General features: G+C 35.4%; 1 protein-coding gene and 1 non-coding gene across 3 annotated transcripts in view; one reads left to right on the forward strand and one right to left on the reverse strand.

The window, feature by feature from the left end:
• METTL4 (methyltransferase like 4) overlaps positions 1 to 25,016 on the reverse strand; it is a 36,501-nt gene that overhangs the window by 3,183 nt on the left and 8,302 nt on the right. Inside the window, exons 4-8 of one of the 2 annotated variants that reach the window (XM_023228472.2) lie at positions 13,848 to 14,217; positions 11,824 to 11,893; positions 7,334 to 7,508; positions 4,610 to 4,716; positions 4,151 to 4,242 (exon numbers count right to left, since the gene is read on the reverse strand). In XM_023228472.2, the coding sequence (XP_023084240.1) occupies positions 4,151 to 4,242; positions 4,610 to 4,716; positions 7,334 to 7,508; positions 11,824 to 11,893; positions 13,848 to 14,217 (814 nt within the window). The remainder of the gene's footprint in view (positions 1 to 4,150; positions 4,243 to 4,609; positions 4,717 to 7,333; positions 7,509 to 11,823; positions 11,894 to 13,847; positions 14,218 to 25,016) is intronic. The other variant, XM_023228473.3, reaches the window with a different exon arrangement.
• LOC111553639 lies at positions 14,542 to 14,676 on the forward strand. The gene has a single exon (XR_002735020.1). It is a non-coding gene; the product is annotated as a small nucleolar RNA U109 (small nucleolar RNA).

Here is a 25,016-nt window from a genome sequence, read left to right on the forward strand (position 1 = left end):
CCTTGAAAGAAAGATTTCCCTAGAGTCTTAGAGGACAATAACCCTACATCACTTTTCCATTTTCTTCCCATGAATTTAATGTCTTACCAGCCTCAATTCCCTTTTAATGTGCTCTAAGGTTACATTTAAGAAAGGTTTTGTTTGTTTTTGTTTCATTTGTTCAGATTTTTGGTACAAAGAGGTTAGCAACACTATTTTAGAAATTTAAACTGGAGTCAGCCAGTCAAAAAATGTTTCCTTTTCTGAGCATCCACTATAATCAGTCTTATAAAACTTAACAAAAGAAGCAGAATATCCATGTTTTATGAGCGTTTACAATCTAATAGAAAATGATGGCCAGGTACTTGGATGGAGTGGAAAAATATATACAACCTAAACCCATTTACTACCATCCTATTTTCTCAATGTAATAAATTTTTGCATGGTTCTTCTCCTTTCTAGTTAAACCAGAATACTGTGTTTTTATAATGTTAACTACAATTATTTTATTTCAAAATAAGGTAGAAGAAATAAAGGCAAATTAATGAAAATGTATTATTCCGGTTTTTAACTATTACTTTAAAAATAAATGTGAATGTATAAATTTAAACATGAGTATGACACATAAACTTTCACAATTACATAAATATCTGGAGTTAGTAAAACACACTTTAACCAATGGAGAGGATGCAATCCGTGCAGAGCTAGTCATTTCCTTTTTGTTCTGAAAGCATGGGGCAGGAGTAAGAGAGAGGTGGCCCAAACATCAGTGCATATAATCCCGTCAACTAAACTTCACTCTTCAGATGGAAACAGTATGTAAAGCAGTAAAAAGAAGTGGAAATTCCTCTAAGGTAAAATGTGAAAGCTAAAATTTTGATTTAAATATTTCATTTCATGATTTTCCTACCTTAAATCTTCAAACAATATCACTGTATAATGTTAGGTTGTAAACCATAGCTATTGATAGCTTATCTTTCAATCTATCGGACAAAATTTCAAAACTTATGCAAATGTATCATTTTGAAATGCCATATGCTACCAATGTGGTCTCCTACATTTTGCAGCAGAAATAACCAATTAAACTTTAAAAAAAAAATCGGGGTGTTTCTAGATACCAAAGAGAAAACATTTCATTTTATGAATTTGCATAAAACAGTTTAAGAACATTTAAATGTAAAAGTTGTAAGCATTATATACAGAATATATAACATCCCAAACTCCTAGAGTTATGATTTCAGGGTAAAATATACTGCAGAAATCTGAGAGATGCTTTCTGAAATATATAGAAAGGTGAACTATACTAAATATACATACAGTAACATGAACTCAAAAATAAAATATTACAATATTTCCTATCACTACTTAACCAAAACATAAGATTTTATATAGAGAGAGTTATTCAGATGTTTCCTCCAGAATCTAACTTTTGTTTTTAAAAGTTTTCAATCCTAAAAGTGTGTTTGTGCTGCTCTCTACAGGGAATGAGGAAGAACTGCATCTCAAAGATAAAAGCTGTAACGCTTTAGGCCAAGACTCATTTTTATTCACTATTTTAAAACCTGTCTCCTGAGGCTCATCTTTAAATATAATTTTATTTTATTTTAAAGGAATTGATACATAGTTTACAATCATTTCAGAACGAAAAGTTTACGGTCTTAGCTTTTGAATTTTTAAAAGAAAAAAATAAGGTTTGAGACAAACACTAAATTAAGCTTTGTTACCAAATGATAAACAAAATTCAAATGAGAGGAATACATATACATATATAATCAGGTATTACTAGTGCCAAGTGTAATTTTTTTTCACAAGGAACAATGCAATCTCACTTTCCATTTGAGTTATATATTAAAGCATTAAAGGTCTATGACAGTACAAAGTGTTAGGCAATCGATTATTCACTGAGAATCCTTCTTAGTCAAAGAACAGATTATCAGGTGAAAGAACAGATTGTCAGGTAGACATCTGTACATGTCTCAAATGAAGTAATACTATAAACACCCTTCTAGAGGCTGGGTGCAGTGGCTCATGCCTGTAATTCCAGCACTTTTGGAGGCTGAGGCAGGTGGATCACTTGAGGTCAGGAGTTCGAGACCAGCCTGGCCAACATGGCGAAACCTCATCTCTACTAAAAACACGAAAATCAGCCAGGCATAGTGGCACATGTCTGCAGGCCCAGCCTCTCAGGAGGCTGAGGCAGGAGAATCACTTGAAACCAGGAGGCGGAGGCTGCAGTGACCCAAGATCAGGCCACACTGTATGTGACAGAGTGAGACTCTGTTTCAAAAAAAAAACATTAAAAGAAGACCCTTCTGCATAAGCCATTTAAGATTACAGAAATCCTAAGTGCTAGCAACAAAACTTCTCTGGGAATTTGTGTTCACTTTCTACATATCCCAGTTCATGAACTGCCTCATATTCTGCAAGGTAACATAAGCTCCCTGTAGTTTTCCTGAGTGGCAACTTATAGGAGTTTTGTAGTTGTTGTTGTTGGTAGAAATTACCAAACTAACGAAATATATATTCCTGAAGTTTTTTTTGTTTTTTATTTTTATTTATTTTTATTATACTTTAAGTTCTAGGGCACATGTGCACAATGTGCAGGTTTGTTACATATGTATACATGTGCCATGTTGGTGTGCTGTACCCATTAACTCGTCATTTACATTAGGTATATCTCCTAATGCTATCCCTCCTCCCTCCCCCGACCCCACAACAGGCCCCAGTGTGTGATGTTCCCCTTCCTGTGTCCAAGTGTTCTCATTGTTCAATTCCTACCTATGAGTGAGAACATGTAGTGTTTGGTTTTCTGTCCTTGTGATAGTTTGCTGAGAATGATGGTTTCCAGCTGCATCCATGTCCCTACAAAGGACATGAACTCATCCTTTTTTATGGCTGCATAGTATTCCATGGTGTACATGTGCCACATTTTCTTAATCCAGTCTGTCATTGATGGACATTTGGGTTGGTTCCAAGTCTTTGCTATTGTGAATAGTGCTGCAATGAACACACGTGTGCATGTGTCTTTGTAACAGCATGATTTATAATCCTTTGGGTATACATCTAGTAATGGGATGCCTGGGTCAAATGGTATTTCTAGTTCTAGATCCTTGAGGAATCACCACACTGCCTTCCACAATGGTTGAACTAGTTTATAGTCCCACCAACAGTGTAAAAGTGTTCCTATTTCTCCACATCCTCTCCAGCACCTGTTGTTTCCTGACTTTTTAATGATCGCCATTTTAACTGGTGTGAGATGGTATCTCATTGTGGTTTTGATTTGCATTTCTTAGTGATGATGAGCATTTTTTCATGTGTCTGTTGGCTGCATAAATGTCTTCTTTTGAGAAGTATCTGTTCATATAAACTTTGAATATTAAATTCAGTGTGTCTCAAGGACTTTACATTTCGATGTTTTTAAACTCTGACTTGAAAAATTTAGCATTCAGTAAGCTTCTACCACATGCTACAGAACTTTAAATATAACTAATTCTCACAACTCTAGAAGACTAAATATCACTATTCCCTCTTTAAATGAGGACTTCGATATAGAAAAATATTTGAGTGACTTGCCCAACTCCCGAAGCCAGGATTCAAACTCATGTTAGTCCATTTCTAAAGCCAAACTCCCCACTATTCCCTGCTGCTTAGTTTCATTGAATGATTGACATTATACTAAAGTATTAAGACTAGTGAGAATTTGCACGCTGCAGCAATTAGCTGTCAATGTTCCAGAAAAGCAACACTACCTTTTAGAAAACACGGAAAAGTGAGAGCCACTAACCACATAACCAAATATCAAGGGACTTCTATCCCTCTGACTACTATTCTGAGTTCCTGGTTTTAGGACAAGCAAGAGATAGAGCCCTGGTAGTAAAAGAAAGGGTCTATCTGAACGACGTTGTCAGATGCCCATCAGCATTCATTGTGGCAGCCCAGTGATGGGAAGCAACTGATAGCAAGGGGAATCTGAAAAATGGTATAACTGGAAAAGCTGAGTAACACAAAACTAATCTATTCTCTATTCTATAGAGATAGAGAAATAGTTTTAGAATATTCATTAACCCACATCTGACTTAATTTCCGAATCTGTAGGCCATTTAAATACTAAACGTACTCTTTTTTTCAAATTTGACAAAAGTGATAACAATTCTATTTTATAAAAACATACCAGCAAGCGGTGGCTTATGTGAGTGAAGAGTACAGGGCACGCTGACAATTAATTTGTGGTCTGGAATGGGGAGCGCGTTTACATCTGCATTCCTAATTAAACAGAACAAGAAAGTAAACTATATTTTCAAAAACAATTTTTTATATATAAGCCACAGCTGCATTGATTTCTTTCTCTTTCTGTATCTGATTTTAAAACAAATTTTACAATCAATGAAAGAAATTAACAATTTAAGTATTGAGACATTCTTATCATTTCATTTTCTATAATAATGACAAGTACACACTAGATAAAATATAAAGTTTCCTGTGCCATACCACCCATTCTTTTCTACACTGGGCCATTTTCAGATTTTCAAAAACATAAAAATTTTAAAAAGTCAATGATTACTAAGATGATCATTTTTAAAAGCGTAAAAATTAATACATGTATACAATTTTGAAAAATCGCCTTTCCTACCTCAATGGTAGAGCAGTTTTTTCTTGAACTCTCCCCAGTATAAGACCTTCATAAGGCTTTTTGTGTGGAGAATCTAATGGGAACACGAACTCTCCTGAATTGGTGATCTGATAGAAAGGAGCCAACAAAAGAGGGTTATTTTTTCCCATCACTATAGAGCTTCCACACACACACAACAGAAATTAAACCTCCAGGCTAGTGCTGTTCAGTACAAATATTATGTGAGCCACATTTATCATTTTAAATTTTCTAACAGAAACACCTAAAGAAGTAAAAAAAAAAATGCAATGAACTCAATTTTAATTATATATTTAATTCAATCTAACATACCTGAAATACTATCATTTCAATATGTAATCAATTCAGAAAAGTTATTGAGATATGTTACATTCTTTCGTTTGTACTATGCCTGAAATCCAAAGTATAGTTTATACTTAACAGTACATTTCAGTTTGGACTAGCCACATTTCAAGTGCTGAAGTGTCACATGTGTTAGTGGCTACCATAGTAGACATTGCTTCTATAAGAGATTTTTTTAAATATCATATAAATATTTCAAATATAACTTCATTATCATCTTGCACGTAAAACAATCTCTACTCTTAACTAAAATTGATTCCTGGAAACCATGACATCAGTAATTTATTAGTTCATGCAAATGAACTAACAAATGAATTACTAATGAATGAACTAATAAATGAATTAGCAATATGACTAAGTAGATCATAATACACAGTTCCCTTTAGTTATAGGAAATAGTATCATTAAACATTGTCAAAGCCAAAATTAATAAGGATAGAAACTGAGTGGCTGATAGACAATACCTAGTTCAGAGACTGGCCCTGGGCATTATAAATTCAGAAATTCAATTTCATCATTTCACCCTGGGATGATCATACTCTCAAAGATTCATTTAAGCTAATCAAACTCAAAAATAATTTAAAATATCAATTCATTAATTTACCAGGGGAATATATATTTTCACTGTCAGAACACTGCTATCTGGGAAACCCTTTATCCTATATCAATGTACCTAAACAACCCAATCAGTAATCAGAAAGTCTTTTATCTCCTCTAGGGCCAATCAGACACAGCATCTCCTACAAAAAGTGCTGTATAAATACTGGCACATTGGGTAGCCTTTATACTCAATGCACATTACTCCTCCTATCAGAACAATATGTATAATTACCTAATAAATGCTTCATATAACATAATAGATAATATTTATGTTTTGAATTCTGGTCTTATACCATCTCTTAGAACTGATTACTACTACAAATTAATAATCTTATTTTTATGTATTAACATTTTACTGGGTTTGATTTCAAAAGATGACTTCCTCCTGACTTTGGTCCCAGGTTCTGACGATAAAAGAACTATCATAAGAGGCAAGACGGAATGGGGTAGTATACTCCTATCATGGTCCTATACCAAATTAACCAACACTAAGACCAAAGTACAGCATGAAAACAAAGATACAACTGTAAGTCTTTGTCAAGTCCCATAACATAAGTATAAACAATATATACTTGTCCCCCCTTATCCACAGTTTCACTTTCCAGGGTTTCAGGTACTCATGGTCAACCGCAGTCCAGAGATAGGTAACTACAGGACAGTAAGATATTTTGAGAGAGAGAGACCACATTTACATAACATTTACAGTATATTGCTATAATATTCTATTTTATTATTAGTTATTATTGTTTATCTCTCCATTTATAAATAAACTTTCTCATAGGTAGGTATTATAGAAAAAAAATTATGTATGGGGTTCAGTACCATCCATGGTTTCAGGCATCCATTAGGGGTCCTGGAATGTATCCCCCAAGCATAAGGAAGAACTACTGTACACAGCTTTTAGAAGATATTCCAGTAGATGAAAAAGTATACACAAAGCCATGAAAAGTACAACTCCACTGTGTTAAAAATGAATATGCCTGCAATATAAACATTAAACACTAAAATAATAGCTTGGCTTATCTTTTCAAAATTTAGGAAGGTTTTTATAGGTCATCTAAATAGTCAATGTATCTTTAAAAGGAAGCCTGATGAACTCTAAATTGATGCCTTATTTTTCTGTATTTTTTGGTAATCTTGTAGCATGCAGAGATATTAAAGATCATTCAACCAATTCTAGAGTTTGAATCATTTCTTTCAAAAATACGCACAGCAGCATAAAAGGCACTGAGGACCTAAGTTAACAAGATTTAGAGCATAAAAGGTTCTTGGTTCTGGCATCTTCCCATCAATGGGTTACTTTGCTATGGGTTACTTCCCTACAATGGGTTACTTTGCTATTCCTTGCCCTCATCCCTGACGAAATAAGAAAAAGAAATCACAAAGGGTGGTTGAAATTGTGAGTATATAAAGGGGAAGAAGATGAAGGGTAAGACTATTTCTATGTTTGGTGACACATAATTCCCCAAAGTTTTTGTTTGTTGTTTTTTAAACAAGATATAATCAGAGCTTTTAAAATTTTCATCCTGATATCTTCCTGACTGATTTCCCAAAGCCAGCAGTTTGAGGCCCCATTACAAAAAGACATACAAAAAAAAAAAAAAATAGCCTTGAGAATAAAAAAATAAAAGTGCTAAGCAGCGAAGCAAAAGTCTGACTTAGCCCATGTTGAAGGAGTGACATGTTGAGCATTACAAAATAGATGCTACCTTTACGTGACTTCTATCAAGTTGTATTAACAAGTAAGCTAACTTCTGAACTTACTTTTACCCAGTGCCACTCAGCAACTACCTCCACAGACCAAGAGGGATAAAGTTCTTCCTTTATAAAACGTAGGTGCTTCTGTCTATTGGTCACCCAAGTAACAAGAAGACAGTTTGGAGCAGCCAATTTACGGATAGGTATTTGCTTTATTTGCAGGGGTGACAAATAACTGTACCTAAAAATAAACAGAAAAAAGAATGAGCAAAATTCACTGCAAAAAAAGAAAAATAAGCAGGGAGAAGACATGCAAAACACTGACTCCACAAATGCAAAGCTCTTACTGCTATTTATTTGCGTAGCAAAATATAAAGCCACAGTGCCACCCAGTGGACACATTATTACACACAAGTCAAAAATCACCTTTTTTTTTTTACTAGTTTAAAAACGTCAGGCTGTATTTTTTTTTTTAGTCATTTCTAAATGCATTACTTTTCTGTAATTTTACTATTTACAATACGCTTTTTCCAATTCAAAATTAAGCAAATACTGTTGTTTAGATCCCATCCTCTGTATTACACAGGAGCCCCGTCACAGTGAGTCTTGAAACTAGTCTCTCAATAACCTAAGTCAAACCCTACAAGCCTTACCTGGCACCAAATCAGTGTTGCAAAATTGGTAATGCTAAAGCCAATCTATTCCAATGAAGCTTCTCCTAGCCCTAGAATCCTCAGACCCTGCACAAAATGCTGACTCCCTGTGTCATCTAACATCTCACCCGTCCTCATCTCCATCCCACTGCATTTCCAACCCCCCACCTACCATCTCGCTTTCTGCCTCCCAGTCAATTCCACTGCATTTACAACCCCCAATCTATCATCTCGCTTCCTGCCTTCCCAGCCAATTCCACTGGGTTCTCTGAAGCCCTCATGTTTTCATTGTGTAAAACAAAATCTATAATCTTGTACCTCCTGGCCATAGAGTATAATGTCTAGTTTGTCCTGCAAAAATACTACCTGCTCTACAATATTCAATCAAATGAATATGGCCCTTTCTCCAACATTCAGTGGGAGGGGAGAAGTCATTATTCTCCTGGCTCCCCCATGGCTGTTTCTAGGGTGTAACTCATCCACCTTTGCAAAAAACGCTTTCTCTTTGAGAGGTATGCTATCCAGCTATGTTAGCCTCTACTGTTGCTTATTGAATCCATTTCATCCTCAACATATTCAATAAGAACTTAAGCTCTGAGATCCCTCTACCTCACCAACACAAAACTGGCCATTATTCTGAATAATTTCAAAGCACAATTCATATAATGTACATACTTCAACTATTTTTCACCTAAACAAATACAACTGCCTTCATCCCACTTCTATAATCCACTCCAATGCCATAACCTGGACCCTATCATCACTCACACTTGCTCCCTCTCTGAAACCATAAACATCAATCTTTGGCAATAACTTCATATGCCTCACCTACTCTTTGACCTTATCTAGCAGTTTATTCCTGACCACACTTACTCTTCTTGCCCGTGGACCACCAATCGCTTCATTGCCTTCTCACTAGCACCTTCAGTTCCCATCCTCCCTTTACCCTGCAACCTCACAGTTCCTGCAAACCTCCAATCTTAAATCAATATCACAATTTTATTCAATTTGTTTGTATAGGGAAAATCAGGTGAAGAAAATGCAGAAGAACTGGGTATTAAAAGTTTATTAAATCCACTCTCAAGATCTCAAACTACTCAGCAATTCCTTTACTTATCCTTGGTCAAGTACCACAAATGCTCACCCCGTTCAGATCCCTTACCCAAACTCTCTCATACATCAGCACAACAAGGCCACCAACCTCCTTCAATTACCCAACCCTAACCCCTCTCCTTTATACACCTTTACTTATCTATTTCCATACATTTCCTCTTAAAGGAAATGGCATGATTTCACCCATTAAAGCTTATCCCTCCAGTTGTATTCTCTTATTCCTGTATACTAGTAACTTGTAATACCAATCATCCTCTCCTTCTGTATTTTCAACTTCTCTAGTAGTTCTTTACCATCAACCTATGATTATCCCATCTCATTTGAAAAGAAGATGAGAAAAGGAGAATGGAGAAAATAGGAAGAGAAAGAAAAGGAGAGGAAAAGGTGTGGAGGGGAGGAGAGGAGAAAGAAGGGGACAGAGAATACAGAAGAGAAATTCCCTCAGGGTGACAAGAGCGAAACTCTGTCTCAAAAAAAAGAGCAAAGGAATTCACATCTCAAGCACCCACGTTTCCTGCCATCTAAACAAGTACTCTTCATAGTCAAAGTGATGAAAGAACTAATTTTGCTACAGTATGAAGAACGTCAGGTGAAACATTTAAAGTTACCTGGTTTCAATAACTGCAGATTCCTTGATTATCTTAATTTAATTGGGTTGATTTGTGTGGAGAAAGAGGCAATATTCATATCGCCTCTTCTAGCTCTAATTTCATGGAAATCACTGAGCAAATTCTAAAACATGCATATTAATGTGATGCAATGGACAGTATGCAAAAAACAAAAAGAAAATGGTGAGAATGTAGAAAAACTAGACCCCTCATTGCTGGTGGGAATATAAAATGCTGCAGGCACTGTAGAAAATAGTTTGATAGCTCCTCAAAAACTTAAAGATACAATTACATGGTGCAGTAATTCTACTCCTACGTGCACATCCAAGAGAACTATTAATAAAAATGTATTGCCCAGAGTTAGCCAAACTGCAAAGTTCGAAGGCCCAGTCCTCAAGACACCTTACTTCAAAAACCAACTACAAGTTAAGGTAGTTTCCAAAGCGACCCACAGAATCAAAAATTTGCTAAACGAACAAAACTTACTGAAAGCTTTTATATTCAGTTACAATTTCTCAAAGGTAAGGATACAAATTAAAATCAGCCAAAGAAAGAGAGTTAAAAGATACTAAAGAAATATGACAACTGAACATGTATAATCCAGAATTTTATTTGCTACAAAGAACATTCCTGGGACAATCAGTGTAACCTGAAAAATACCTGTACATAATATTTATCAATGTTGATTACCTATTTTGATAATTACGTTATGTAAGACAATTATCTTTGTTTTTAGGAAATACATACTGAAATATTCAAGGGTAACTTACCCTTTCTCTTAATCCATTCTCAAGTGACTCACAAAAAAATTATATAAAGATATAGATATCTACACATACAGAAAACAGATACATGAATTCTTTGTATGATTCTTGCAACTTTAAAAGAAACAAACCTGGCCAGGCATGATGGCTCACATGTGTAGTCTCAGCACTATGGGAGGCTGAGGCAGGAGGATCGTTTGAGACTAGGAGTTCAAGACCAACCTGGGCAACATGGCAAGACACTGTCTCTACAAAAAAAATGTTTTAAATAGCCAAGTGTAGTGGCACACACCTGCAGTCCCAGCTACTCAGGAGGCTGAGGCAGCAGGCACATTTGAACCAGAAGTTTGAGGCTGCAGTAAGCTGCGATTGCACCACTGCATTCCAGCAAGGGCAATGGAGTGAGGCTCTATCTCAAAAAAAAAAAAAGAAGAAGAAGAAGAAGAAAAAGAAAACAAAAGAAACAAATCCTACTGGCACAGCTCATAAGAAGCATAAGAAAGGTGAGGATCACTGTGGAGAAGAAGAAATTTCATACGAAGTTTAAGTCAAGGAAATTCAAATTTTTCAGTCTAGAAAACTGAAAAGTGAGAGAAAACGTAACTGAAGACATTCATTAAAATTGAAAGGAAAAGGCTAGGCGCGGCGGCTCACGCCTGTAATCCCAGTCACTTTGGGAGGCTGAGGCAGACGGATCATGAGGTCAGGAGTTCGAGACCAGCCTGGCCAATATAGTGAAACTCCATATCTACTAAAAAAACAAAAATAAGCCAGGCATGGTGGTATGTGCCTGTAGTCCCAGTTACTCGGGAGGTTGACGCAGAAGAATGGCTTGAACCTAGGAGATGGTTCCAGTAAGCTGAGATTGCACCACTGCACTCCAGCCTGGCGACAGAGTGAGACTCCGTCTCAAAAAAAAAAAAAAATTGAAAGGAAAAAAATGTTTAATGCTATTGAAAGGAAATATCATCTTAGTAACTAATTGAACTTATCACCCTAAGATGTAATATAAACTAAAAAATTAAAAATAAAAACAAATTTAAGAATGAATTAGATAAATTCATTCATAACACATTATTAAGGAAAACTACAAATATTTTGGCACATATTTCTAAACTTTAGAATTTAATATTAAAGAAGACAGATATGTTGTCCTTTGGTGTTAACAGAAACAGCCCTGAACTGCTTCTGGTGATTAATAAATGCACTACTTTTGACGTTGTTACACTTATATATAGTTACAGTTCAAGAGAATTAACTAGTTAAGGAAATTAAACTGTTAAAACTATTGAAAGCATTTTAGGAGTTTCAGATAACCTATATCATGAAGTAATACCAATAGTATATTAAACTATTATGTACAAAGGACTACAGGCTTTTTAGAAAGCACTTCTAACAGTTAATTCATTTCCACTTACCTATTACTTCTTTTAACTGATTTGTTCTGCCATGGCGGATCTATCACAATTACATCAAATGCTTTCCTATCTGAAAACAAAGACACAATTTCAGAAAATACTTTCTCTACGTGATCACTTTAAAAATTAAACATGTTCTTCAAAACTCAAGTGATTTAACTATGGACATGAATACAATGGAATGCACCGAAAGGATCTGTATACATAGCATTTATTCAAACAGAGTAATTTACCATTAAATACTAGATGTTTCCCTGACCTCTAGCATTGTATCATAATTTTCACCTACTGCAATTTTTACAGAGACTACCTGCAGATGACCATAGCTCAGTAAGCGGAACCTGATGATCTGTGAATTACCTATGCATCTTGGCAGCCACATTAATATAGTCCTAAGAAATCTAGGTCATTTTTTTTACTTTTTATTTTAAAACAATTTCACCCTTTATAACTGACATATTGACCATAATGAAACTTCCCCAATTATTTACTAATGTACTTTTTCAGACTCAGTATCAAAGCCAGGATCAAACATTGCATTTAGCTGCCATCCCTCCTAACTCTACTCCAACCTGAAAAAGTTCCTCGGTCTTTCTTCATCTTTCATGATTTTGAAACTTTTAAATGCTACCAATTATTTTATAGGATGTCCCTCAATCTGGGTCTAGTATTTTCTCATGACTAAATTTAGGGTATTTGTTTTTGGCAGGAGAACCACCAAGTAATGCCTGCCATGCCCAAACAGTGCAACATATCAGGAGGTAAAGGATGTTAAAAAGTCTTTGGTTAAAGTGTTATCTGCTGAGTTCCACCAGTTTTTCCCTTGTAATTAACAAGTATCTTGGGAGAAGATACTTTAAGACCATGAAAATAGCCTGTCTCATCTTTTCACCCACTATTTTGACATCCATTTCTTATGGTGTTTATCAAATGGAAATTCTCTAGCTCCATCATTCCATTAATTTATTAATTGGAATCAATAATTCCAACTATGTAAGGAATAATTCCAATACTGTAAGGAAGAGCTATCCTTTCTCCCCCTTTTATAAACATAGGTATGTTTTTATAAATGTGTGCAATCTCATAAGTAATCAAAAGAATGCAAATTAAAATAAAGAAGTGACACTTTTTAAGCTATTAGAGTAACAAAGACCAAAAAGAAGAGAAAAAATGTTCATGCATAGCATGGTTTTCTCATTAATTTGTTATCCTGTCATTTCCTCTGAAGAATTTATGGCACTGCTACACAGATAACCACTCATGTGTAAGAAGGCTTGATAGCAATTAAAAGAAGCTTTCCATTAGTAAGTTGTGTTGTAGTTGCCGAATAACTTACAATTTTGCTTTAAAATGTCCAAATAACAATAAACAGGAAATTAAATTCAATTTGACCAATCTACCTCAATTTGATCAATATACCTCAAAATGACCCTAAGAAGCAGGTATTATCAGGTCCATTTTATAGATTAGGAGACTGGGGCTGAGTTTTGTGAAATGAATACCCCTAAGACTCACAGTTAAATAAGTTTCAGGATGTAAAGTCAAATACAGGTCTGTGTGACTGTGGACTTCAATACGTAAATTTTTTAACTTTGTACAGGAAAACGTTTCAAGAAATTTTAGACAATGAGCTTGAACACTAGCTTAAAATGTATCCTTTATACAAGGCTAGGAATGATTCGGGAATTGATATTCATAACTGAAGCGTTTCTACTTTGCTATGAAGAAGTTAAAAAAAAGTGATTTGGTTAAACACAACTGCATACTGAACTCCTAACTACAGAGAAATAACCATATTTGCTCTCTTTGAAATAAGCTTTTGACTCTTTATTCATAATAAAAATTTATTTTTAAAAAAAGCAAAAGTCAGCACCTTAAAATTAAACCTAAGAGAGAAATAACACAAGAAAAAGTGTTCACCCTATCCTCATAAATGATGACCCATATTCAAATTTCAAACTAGTTCTTAACTTTCAGCCCACAGAAAAATTATATTTTTCTAACAACAAACAATAATTACTTACAGTTCAGAAGTGGTTGCATACAACAAATGTCAGATAAAAGAAAACTGCTTTTCGGTGGTAGCAGGTATTTTTGTCCCATTAAAGTAATCACTTTTGTAAAGCTAGAGTTGTTTTCAACAACTCGCAAAAATAAATCCTGTTCTGCAACAGATGTATCCTCTTCCAGCAATTGTAATGTCTGATGTTCCATTTCATTTAGAGAAGGCAAATGTTTTGCCATTTCACATAATTCTGGCAAGTTGCAGGTATCAAATGGTAAAGTAATGGGCTTACTACACTTGTCCTGTTTTTCAAAAAGTGGATAAAGAAAACCACTTTTGAGACCTTCCTGGATTAACTGTAAAGATCCATCCAAAATCAGCTCCCTGATCTGAAAGAGAATTTTAAGTACGTTAAAAGAATATTGACATTAAAAAAGAACATTGACTGTGCTTTGAATATCTGAGTTTATAAATCGAAATCAATATCCTTAATGCTTACGGTAAAATAATTCTGTATTACAATGAAAAGATAATGTGTGAGCACACCTTTGAACTGCTGTTTTCCAACTGTAGAGTGAAACAACCGTCACAAATTCACTGACAATTAAACAACGAAACAATATATGTAAGAAAATATATCCTCAAACATGTATAAGGTAAATTTGATAATCTGAATGTTTCTAGAAGAAAATGGGACTTCTATTCTATGGGGATTGCATGAGGAAGTATCTGCTCTTCATTCCTTTGGGAGCAGAAATACACCCATAACATGCTAAATTACAAAAGGAGGTCTCAGGGCTGCCAACGTTTCAATAGAGGTTGAGTGGTAGTATGTTACTCCTATATAAGAAAAATAATAATAATAATAATCTATAGAGAGAATTGAGTTTAAATCACAACATTTAATCTTAGATTTTTCTGGTTATCTAATTTTAAAATAAACATATCTTTTCTTTCATAAAACATAGTTTGAATTATAAAGAAAAACATAACTCTGTAAAATAAACATATAAACAAAGGTTTGTAAAAATACAACTAAAATAATTACAAAAATAAAACCCAAGTTACCCTTCTGGACAAGAAGGAGTATCATGGATCAGATTTACCCTTGCAACTGAAATTACTTTTTTTAAAGACACAGAATATGTTTGTTTGGTTGGTTGGTTGGTTGGGTGGTTGACTGGTTGGTTGGTTGGTTGGTTGGTTTAAAAAAAAAAAAAAAAAAAAGGCTTTCAGACTTCGGATGCCATGCAGTGTAGAACAGTGGTCCCTAAACAGCAAAAACAAAGGACTGCCCCAGCTTACTGCCTTCAGAAAGTTCCCAGGCACAGGGAAGACACATGCAGAGTCCAACAGTCTCTCTGAGTTGAGGAGATGGAGCTTGGAGTCTAGAAAGGCCAAGGAAGGTGTCAGAGAGGAGAGAGCACAGACAGAGCTTCTAAGAGCTGCAGGCGATCTGCCCAAAATTCCAGCCGACTCAGGATCAACACATGCATGGGATGAAACTACCAAGCGCCAAGGAAGGAAGAACCAGAAGAAATGACTAGAGGAAACAATGCCCAGGGCTCACCCAGGGCTGAGAATAGTTAGTGCTCCCCAACGCCAAAGTGGAAAACCTCATAACTCACAGAACATCAGTTCACAAGGGTATTGCCTTGGCAACTGGGAGAAAAAAAAAAATAGCTCTAGACCAAAGTCTGCTCCGATCATAACTAAATAAGCTCACATAGAGTTTCAGAAAGATCAACCAGTTGCAAAGAAACGTTTTCTGAGAACAAAGCTCAAGAATATTTACAGGAATATGAAAATATGAACTACCCAAAAAGCTAAAGTAGAAATATCTTACAAAAAAATTAAAATTACCAGGAACGTAAAGAAGCAGAAAAATTTATTATAAAAGGAACAAAATCACCAAATGGAAACACATAGGAATGACACAGATGATAAAATTAGTAGAAAAGGTCAGGTACGTTTACTTGCAATCCAAATAAATATATTGGGAATAAAAGTAGAAAAGGATATTCAAGTATTTATACTATATTCATATCTACAAAGATGTAAAGGAAAAAATGAGCAGAGAAAGAAGTGACATAGAGAAGGCCGGGCGCGGTGGCTCAAGCCTGTAATCCCAGCACTTTGGGAGGCCGAGACGGGCGGATCACGAGGTCAGGAGATCGAGACCATCCTGGCTAACACAGTGAAACCCCGTCTCTACTAAAAATACAAAAAAACTAGCCGGGCGAGGTGGCGGGCGCCTGTAGTCCCAGGTACTCAGGAGGCTGAGGCAGGAGAATGGCATGAACCCGGGAGGCAGAGCTTGCAGTGAGCTGAGATCCGGTCACTGCACTCCAGCCTGGGCGACAGAGGGAGACTCCTCTCAAAAAAAAAAAAAAAAAAAATAGTTCACAGGACAGACTATCAGAGAGGAAAGTGCTCCACAGAGAGAGAACTCAAGAGATCTGCAGGTAGGCACACTAGAGAAATTTACGTACGTACTGATCAGTACAAGTGTGTGAAGGAACTATCAGAAGCTGGGAAAAGGAGTACCCCAAAAATTTTAAAAATAAAAAAATTTTTTAAAAGTGTCTGATGTTCCCTAGGGCCAAGAATAGTGCCCGCTTCCACCACTCAGATGGGAACACCTCATGATTCACAGGGCAATTAGGAGACAATTCATCCTGAGTCTCTGAGCAGAGGCACTGACAGCTCTTGTTCCAGAAAAAATTTCCAAGGATATGTATACAACATGGAAGATGGAGTAGTGCCTCCCCAAGGCAGAGGACAGACTTGTATGTTGTCCAGGTTAATAAAGTCTCCCTCTGGGGCAAAAAGCCAGACAGGTTTGTTCACAACCCACTTAAAAGACGAGAGTTCCTTAAGCTTGGAATCCCTTAACTGTGAACCAAAGAATCGCTCCATGCATAGCAAACCCACTGCATGCACAGCATCCAACTAGGTTGATTGCCATTGTTGTCAGGGGACATGGGGCGCAAAGGGACCCTGTGAGCATAAAGCACATGCTTTGCCAGAAGCAATAAAGTCCTTTGTCCCTGACCTAGGAGTCTCCTATCTTCTGCAAGCATCCATGAAACTAAGGCAAACTAACTTGTTAGCTTCCAAATAGGGTAAAATTGCAGACACTTCACAGTTCTTGACGGGGTATTGGGTAATTAGATGGATCTTGCATCAGTATAGGGGCATAATTAGCCTTAAACACTATTCTAAACCAACCTTAAAAAGCTACCCAGCAAGTGAGAGATTAATTAATGCAAAAGTCTCTAAAGACACAGAAGTCCTGAAAAACACTATCAACTAACTTTATCTGACATTCATAGAACAATGCATCTAACACTGCATCTGACATTCATAGAACACTGCATCTAACAATTTTTGGAAAGAATATGTATAGACAATACATATTCTTCTCAAAAGTATATAACACAGGCACAAAGATAACTCATATGCTGGGCCATAAAACAAGGTCGATAAACGTAAAAGGACTGAAATCCTAAGAGTATGCTCTATGCCCCATTGGATTTAAATTAGAAATCAAGAACAAGAAGACACTGAGATAAACTCATTATCTGGAAATGAAATAGAACAACTCTAAATAATTCATATAGGTCAAAGATGAAATAGTAAGGACAATCAGAAAATACTTTTTATTGAATCAAGGTGAAAATACAAAATATCAAAATAGGTGGAAGGCAACCAAAGCAGTGATTTAGAGGAAAACTTACAGCTTCAAGTGCTTAAGTTAGAAAAGAAAAAAGATATAAGTTAACTGACATAACATTCCACTTTAAGAAAATACCCAAGGAAATTAAAAATTAAAAAAGTTAGAAAAAGAAGAGCAAAGTAAACCAAAAGAAATAACAAAAAAACAGAAATCAATAAAATGGAAAACACAGAGATAATAAGGAAAATTAACTAAATTAAAAGCTGGTTCTTTCAATATTTGTAAATCATATATTTGATAGGGGGGTAACATACAGAATATATAAAGAACTTCTAAAATTCAACAAGAAAAAAAAAAACAAACAGCCCAATTGTAAAATGAACAAAGGATACGAACAGACATTTCTCTCAAGAAAATATACAAATGGCCAACAAGCACATAAAAAGATGCTCAACATTACTAACCATTAGGTAAATACAAATCAAAACCACAATGAAATACTACTCCACACCTACTGGGATAGCTATTCAGTGTTGGCAAGGATGTGGAGAAACTGGAGCCCTTGAGTATTTCCGGTAGGAATGTGAAATGACAGATCCACTGCGGAAGGCAGCGTGGTGGTTCCTCCAAAAATTAATCACAGAATTACGATAAAATCCAGCAATTCCACTTCTGGGCATATATCCAAAAGAATTAAAAGCAAGAACTAGAATAGATATATTTGTACACCTATTTTCAGAGAAGCATTATTCACAATAGCCAAAGGTAGAAACTACCCAAAAGTCCATAAACAAATGGATAAACAAAATGTAATATTTACATAAAATGGAATATTTTTCAGCCTTAAAAAGGAAGGAAATTCTGATTTATGCTACATGGACAAACCTTGAAGACACAGTGAAATCAGCTAGATGCAAAAGGACAAGTATTATGTGATTTCACTTATATGAGGTACAGGCAAATTCAGAGAGACAGAAAGTAGAAAACTACTTACTAGGCAGCAAAGGAAGGGGGAGTGGGGAGTTACTATTCAATGTATAGTTTCAGTTTGGAATGATGAACATGTTCTGAAGATGGATGTGGTAATGATGGCATGACACTCTGAATGTACTTAGTACCACTAAATTGTACATCTAAAAATGGTTAAAACAGTAAATTTTATGATATGTATATTTTACCTATTTAAAAAAAAACACAGATTACCAATAAAAGCAATGAAAAAGTTATTATCGCCACAGATCCTACAGACATTAAAAGAAAGCAGAAGATAACATGACTTCATGTTAACAAATTTAACAACTAGGATGAAATGAACACATTTCTGTTTTTTGTTTATTATTTTTTTGAGAGGGAGTCTGTCAGTCAGCCAGGCTAGAATGGAGTTGCAGTATCTCGGCTCCCTGCAATCTCCGTCTCCCAGGTTCCAACAACTCTCCTCCCTCAGCCTCCCGAGTAGCTGGGATTATAGGAGCCCACTAATGCACCTGGCTAATTTTTTTATATTTTTAGTAGAGATGGGATTTCACCATGTTGGCCAGACTGGTCTCCAATTCCTAACATCAAGTGATCCGCCCGCCTTGGCCTCCCAAAGTGCTGCGATTACAGGCATGAACCACCATGTCTGGCCTGAAATGGACGCACTTTTTAGAAAATAAAACTTGTGAAAACTGACATCAACAGAAACAAAAAAACCTGAAAATCCTGTTCTCTATTTAAAAACCTGATTTTGTTACTAAAAACCTTCCCCCATGACAATTAAAACACAACACATCAGAACTTACAGGATGTTGCTAAAGCAGTGCCCAGAGAAAAAGCCTCACCATTAAATTCTTCTATCAATAAATAAAGAAAAAAGAAAAGAGAAAAAATGTAAAGCTGCCAAAAAAGTATCCACCACAAAAAGCAACACACTGAGATGGTTACAAAGAGGGGGTTCTATCAAACTTTATCAAACTTTTATAGAATAAATTATCCCAATTCTTTTTCTATTGCTCCAGAAAATTGGAAAGTAAAAAGAAGGAAAACTTCTAGCTTTCAACACGAGAGGGCTAATAAGTTCTCCAGTGTGCAAACATCCTACATATTTACATACATAATTATATATAAGGCCAAAGAAGCAAATATATCAGACCAATCTCTCTTATGACTGTCCCAAATAAAGTATTAGCAAATAAAATCCAGTAGAGGCTGGGCGCGGTGGCTCACGCCTGTAATCCCAGCACTCTGGGAGGCCGAAGTGGGCATATCACGAGGTCAGGAGATTGAGACCATCCAACTAACATGGTGAAACCCCGTCTCTACTAAAAAAAAATGCAAAACATTAGCCGGGTGTGGTGGCAGGCGCCTGTAGTCCCAGCTACTCAGGAGGCTGAGGCAGGAGAATGGCGTGAACCCGGGAGGCAGAGCTTGCAGTGAGCCGAGATCATGCCACTGCACTCCAGCCTGGGTGAGAGTGAGACTCCGTCCCAAAAAAAAAAAAAAAAAAAAACAGTAGAACATTTAAAAAATAGTAACATCATGATGATTTGGAATATATTCTGCAAATGCAAGGATGGTTAATATGAGGAAGAATCATAGGAAAAATCTATTCAGTCTCCTTCAACAGGATTAATAGGTTCATGGAAAAAAATTTTTTAAAAAGGAAAAAAAAAATCTATTCAATCTCCATATATGCCTAACATGTTATTTCCAACTCACTTGAAACCCAGTATTATGCTTAATGATGAAATTATCCCCCTTGTCAAGGACAAGACAAAGTAACTATGCTCACATATATTATTTATGTTTATTATGCACACAAATATTCTCTAATATTGTATTATAATTTCCACCCTATAGAATTAGAGAAGAAATCAGAAATAACGATAATTGGAAAGGTATAAGTAAAATTACTACTATTTGAAAGAGTTATATATCTGGAAAATCCAAGAGATACAACAACAAAAAATTACTACAGCTTAACCAGAAACCTTCAAGGCCTCTATAAAGAAAATTTTACACAACGACACAACACAACATGAACAAATGGAAAAATACATTCATGTTTTGGGGCAGAATCACCAACATCTTAAAGATGTCAACATGACCTAACTTAATTTAGAAATTTAACTTGATGCCATAAAAATAGCAATACGTTTTCTAACTAGATATTATCATTGATCCTAAAATTTATATGGGGAAATAAAACAAATTTATTAAAAAGAGGAATAATGAGAAAAGGATGGGAACAGACAGGACTGGCATTACCGGACAGTCAAACCTCCAAACCTCAAGACACTAGCAAATAGAGACAAATAAGTCTTAAAGTCCAGAGATCAACTCAAATACATATGTGAATTTTACATAGTTAGCATCTCATATCAGCAAGGAAAAACTCAAATGATAGTGGAACAAATGAACGACAGTCATCCAGAAAAAAAAAAAGTTGGATTCATATCTCATACTTTATCCAGAACTCTAAATAGATCAGTGATATACATGTAAAATAAAACCACAAATGTTCCAGAAGAAAAAAATTTTTTAAAACCTTGCAGAAGGAATATCTTTCTAATTATGACTCCAAAATCCAGAAATCATAAGGGAAAAAAATTAATAAATTCAACCAAATAAAAATATAATATTGTCTGTGTGGTAAAAGCAAAGAACCAATCATAATTAAAATTTATGTGACAAACTGAATAAAATATATTTGCAATTTGTATCATAGACAAAGGACAAATTCCCTAGCATATAAAGGGCTCCGGCCAGGCACAAAGGCTCATGTCTGTACTCCTAGCACTTTCAGAGGCCAAGGCAGGAGGATGGATGGAGCCCAGCACTTCAAGACCAGCCTGGGAAACACAGGAAGATCCTATCTCTATCAAAGAATTTAAAAGAATTAGCCAGGCATGGTGGCGTGCTTTTAGTCCCAGCTCTTCAGGAAGCTGAGGTGGGAAGATCACTTGAGCCCGGAAGGTCAAGGCTGCAGTAAGCCTTGCACTATTGCACTCCAGCCTGGGTGACAAAGCAAGACCTGGTCTCTAAACAAACAAACAAACAAATAAATAAATAGGTCTTATAAATCAGTAAGGAAAAGAACAACCCAGCTTCTTCAATGTCTGATAGAAACAAACAATTCACCTAAAAAGAAATATAAATAGTTTTTAAAACATATGTAAAAATGCCTCCTACATTCATAAAAAGAGAAATGCAAATTAAAACCATACTGAAATATTATGTTTTTAAGCTATCAGTTGGCAAAGACATAAGCATTGATGACACACCATGATGGTAAAGATGTGGGAAAACAGGTAAAATTATACATTTCTGGTTGCCAATAAGCTGATAACAAAAACTTTACAGCAGCAATTTAGCAGTATCCTCTGACCCAGCAATTCAACTTCTTGAAATTTATCCTGCAGATACACATATACATGTGGAAAGTGGTAGGTGCATATACACCTAACGTCAGCAGTTAAAGATTAAGTAAATAAAACTATGAAACACAATGAGATATAAAAATAAGAAAGTATGTTTAAGTTAAGGGAAAAGAACAAGGTGCAAAAGTGTTTGAAATATGCTACCATCTAAACAAAAAAAGGGGGAGAATACATACACACTGTCTTTTACATATGTACAACATTGGACAGATATACTGGGAAGAGAAAACTGGTGACTGAAGGATAGAGATTAGATGAAGATTTCACTGTATAGTTTTTGCACATTTTAAACTTTACTACATAAATGTATTATCTATCCAAAAACAAATAAATATTAAATTAAATAAAAAGTAAATCTGATCATGCCATGTGCTTTCAAAAGCTTCCCACTAGCCAGGCACGGTGGTGCATGCCTGTAGTATCAGCTAATTGGGAGGCAGAGGCAGGAAGATCACTAAAGCCCAGGAGTTTAAGGTTGCAGCCAGCTATGACTGTGTCACTGCACCCCAGCCTGAGTGAAAGAGTAAGACCCTATCTCTTAAAAAAAAAAAAAAAAAAAGCTTCCCACTACCCTTTAAATTACATCTAAATGTCGTATGATGGGCTTATAAAAATCTTACATGATCTGCTGCTTCTTATCTCCCCACTTTCATCTCTAGCCACTCTCTTATTTGCATTCCATAGTCCGATCATCCTGAACATTTTCCAGTTCTTTCAACAAGCCTTTTTCCATCTTGCTTCTGAACTTAGGAAATGCTATTATTTCTAAGCCTCGAACACTCTTCATCACCCTCTTCATATGCTTAATGCTTACTGTAAGGACTAGCTTAAACAAAATCACTGCCTGCATAGAACTGTCCTTGATACTCCATCCTCAAGTATGAGTGGAAGATCTGTCCTGTATGCCACCATAGTCTCCTAGAATTCTCCTATGATAGTGCTTTTTACGCTACCTAGTAATTTAGTTCAACTGTCTGTGTTTTTCAAGAAAATCACAAAATCATAAGGATTTTATCTATCTCAACTTCTAATGAAGTCCTGGAGCTGACATGGTGTCTGGGATACAGCTGGTATTCAATGAATATGTGTCAGTAAATTCAATTAATTTAATTAATGTAGAAATATATAGATGAATAGATAGGAAGGAAGTGGGGGCACACAGATAAGACAGATTCAGGGAAGAAAATAAGGCAAGTTGTACTCCACGTTTCTTCTTAATATATGCTCCTTAAAGTCACCTATAAATTTTATTATTATTAGTCTTTATATTAATAGTCTTTTATTATTAATAGTCTTTATACCAACCCTTTTAATAAATTCCTGAATACTAAATCACAGCAAATAAGATTCTAATTTTTGATATTGTTAATTGGCAATAAAATGGCCATATATCACCTTCATTCAAATTTGGTACAGAAGCTAAAAGGGCTCTAAATCTGATTCAGCAAATATTCTATCCCACTACTTTTTAAGAGTTTGATTCCATTTTGAAGCACGTTTCATAATTTGTATTTATGATTAACACATGTATTTAGTAATTAGAATATACACGAATTCAAGAAATTCTATTCTCTAATTTTATGTAAACTTTAAAGTGAAAGTAAATCTTATTAATTTTTTTGTAGATATAAACACCCTGGACTTTCCTGATATTTCTGCCGTTAACCTTGCAAGTGGCATTTCCAGAAAAATAGGTATATTTCCAAAATTAACAGAGTAAACCGCTCACATTGAGGGATTTAACATTTGTATATTCAGCTGTCTTCAGAACATTTAAAAACCAATGTCTTTACGAAAACCACAATAAGATACCACTTTATATCCATCATAACGGCTACGATTAAAAATAAAAAAAAAGGGGGTGCAGGGGGCTGCATACAGTGGCTCTTGCCTGTATTCCCAGCACTTTGGGAGGCTGAGGCAGGAGGACTGCCTGAGCCCAGGAGTTCAAGACCAGCCTGGGCAACATAGTAAGACCTTATCTCCACAAAAAATGAAAAATTAGCCAAGCGTAGTGGCACATGCCTATAGTCCCATCTATTCAGGAGGCTGAGGCAAGAGGATCACTCGAGCCCAGGAGTTTAAAGATGCAGTGAGCTGTGATTGCACCACTGCACTGCAGCCTGGGGAACACAGTGAGACCCTGTCTCAAAAGAAAAAAACGAAAGTTAAACATAAAAGCTAATCCAACAATTCCACTTCTGGGTATATACCTAAAAAAAGCAGGGACTCAGACATCTGTACACCAATGTTCACAAAACCATTATTCATAATAGCCAAATTGTGGAAACAACCCAAATGACCATGAACAAATAAATGAATAAACAAAATGTAGCCTATACAAACAATGAAATATTACTCACCCTGAAAAGGAAATTCTGATAAATGCTACAACATGGATGAAACTTGAAGACATTATGCTAAGTGAAATTAGCTAGATACAAAAAGATAAACATTGTATGATTCCACTTTTATGAAATACCTACTATAGGCAAATTCACAGAGACAGTGAGTAGAATAAAGGATACCAGCAGCTGGGGGACAGGCGGAAGGGGGAGTTATTAAATAATGGTAGAGTTCCAGTTTGGGATGATGAAAAAGTACTAGAGATGAACAGCAGTGGTGTGGTACAACATTGTGAATGCATTTAATGCCACAGAATTTTACACCTAAAAATGGTTAAAAATGGAAAATTTTATGTATATTCTACTACAAGAAAGAAAGGGAAAAAAAACCCAGTGTTCTACCATCACATTAATTCAACAAGACGGAACTCCAGATTGAATTTTGCCATTTCCAAGGTGCCCCATGGAAAAAAAAAAAAAGAAATTAAGCTTAAAATATTTGTGCTCATTCTGTTTCTTCTCATTTCTTTAACTATCTGATCTCATTTATCGCTAAGTTCTAGAAACATATCCTTCACATTACTCATGCTCTCTTCTGCCACTATCTTAATATATTGCTTTATTATATTGTTTATATTGTTTATATTATATTGTTTTATTATATTGTCTATATGTTGTGTATACTATAGACAATAGGATTTTATAATATCTAAAATCTCTAAACTTAACCAATATAGCATAAGTTT

This window comes from Piliocolobus tephrosceles, chromosome 18, assembly GCF_002776525.5.
Source record: "Piliocolobus tephrosceles isolate RC106 chromosome 18, ASM277652v3, whole genome shotgun sequence".
Taxonomy (NCBI): domain Eukaryota; kingdom Metazoa; phylum Chordata; class Mammalia; order Primates; family Cercopithecidae; genus Piliocolobus; species Piliocolobus tephrosceles.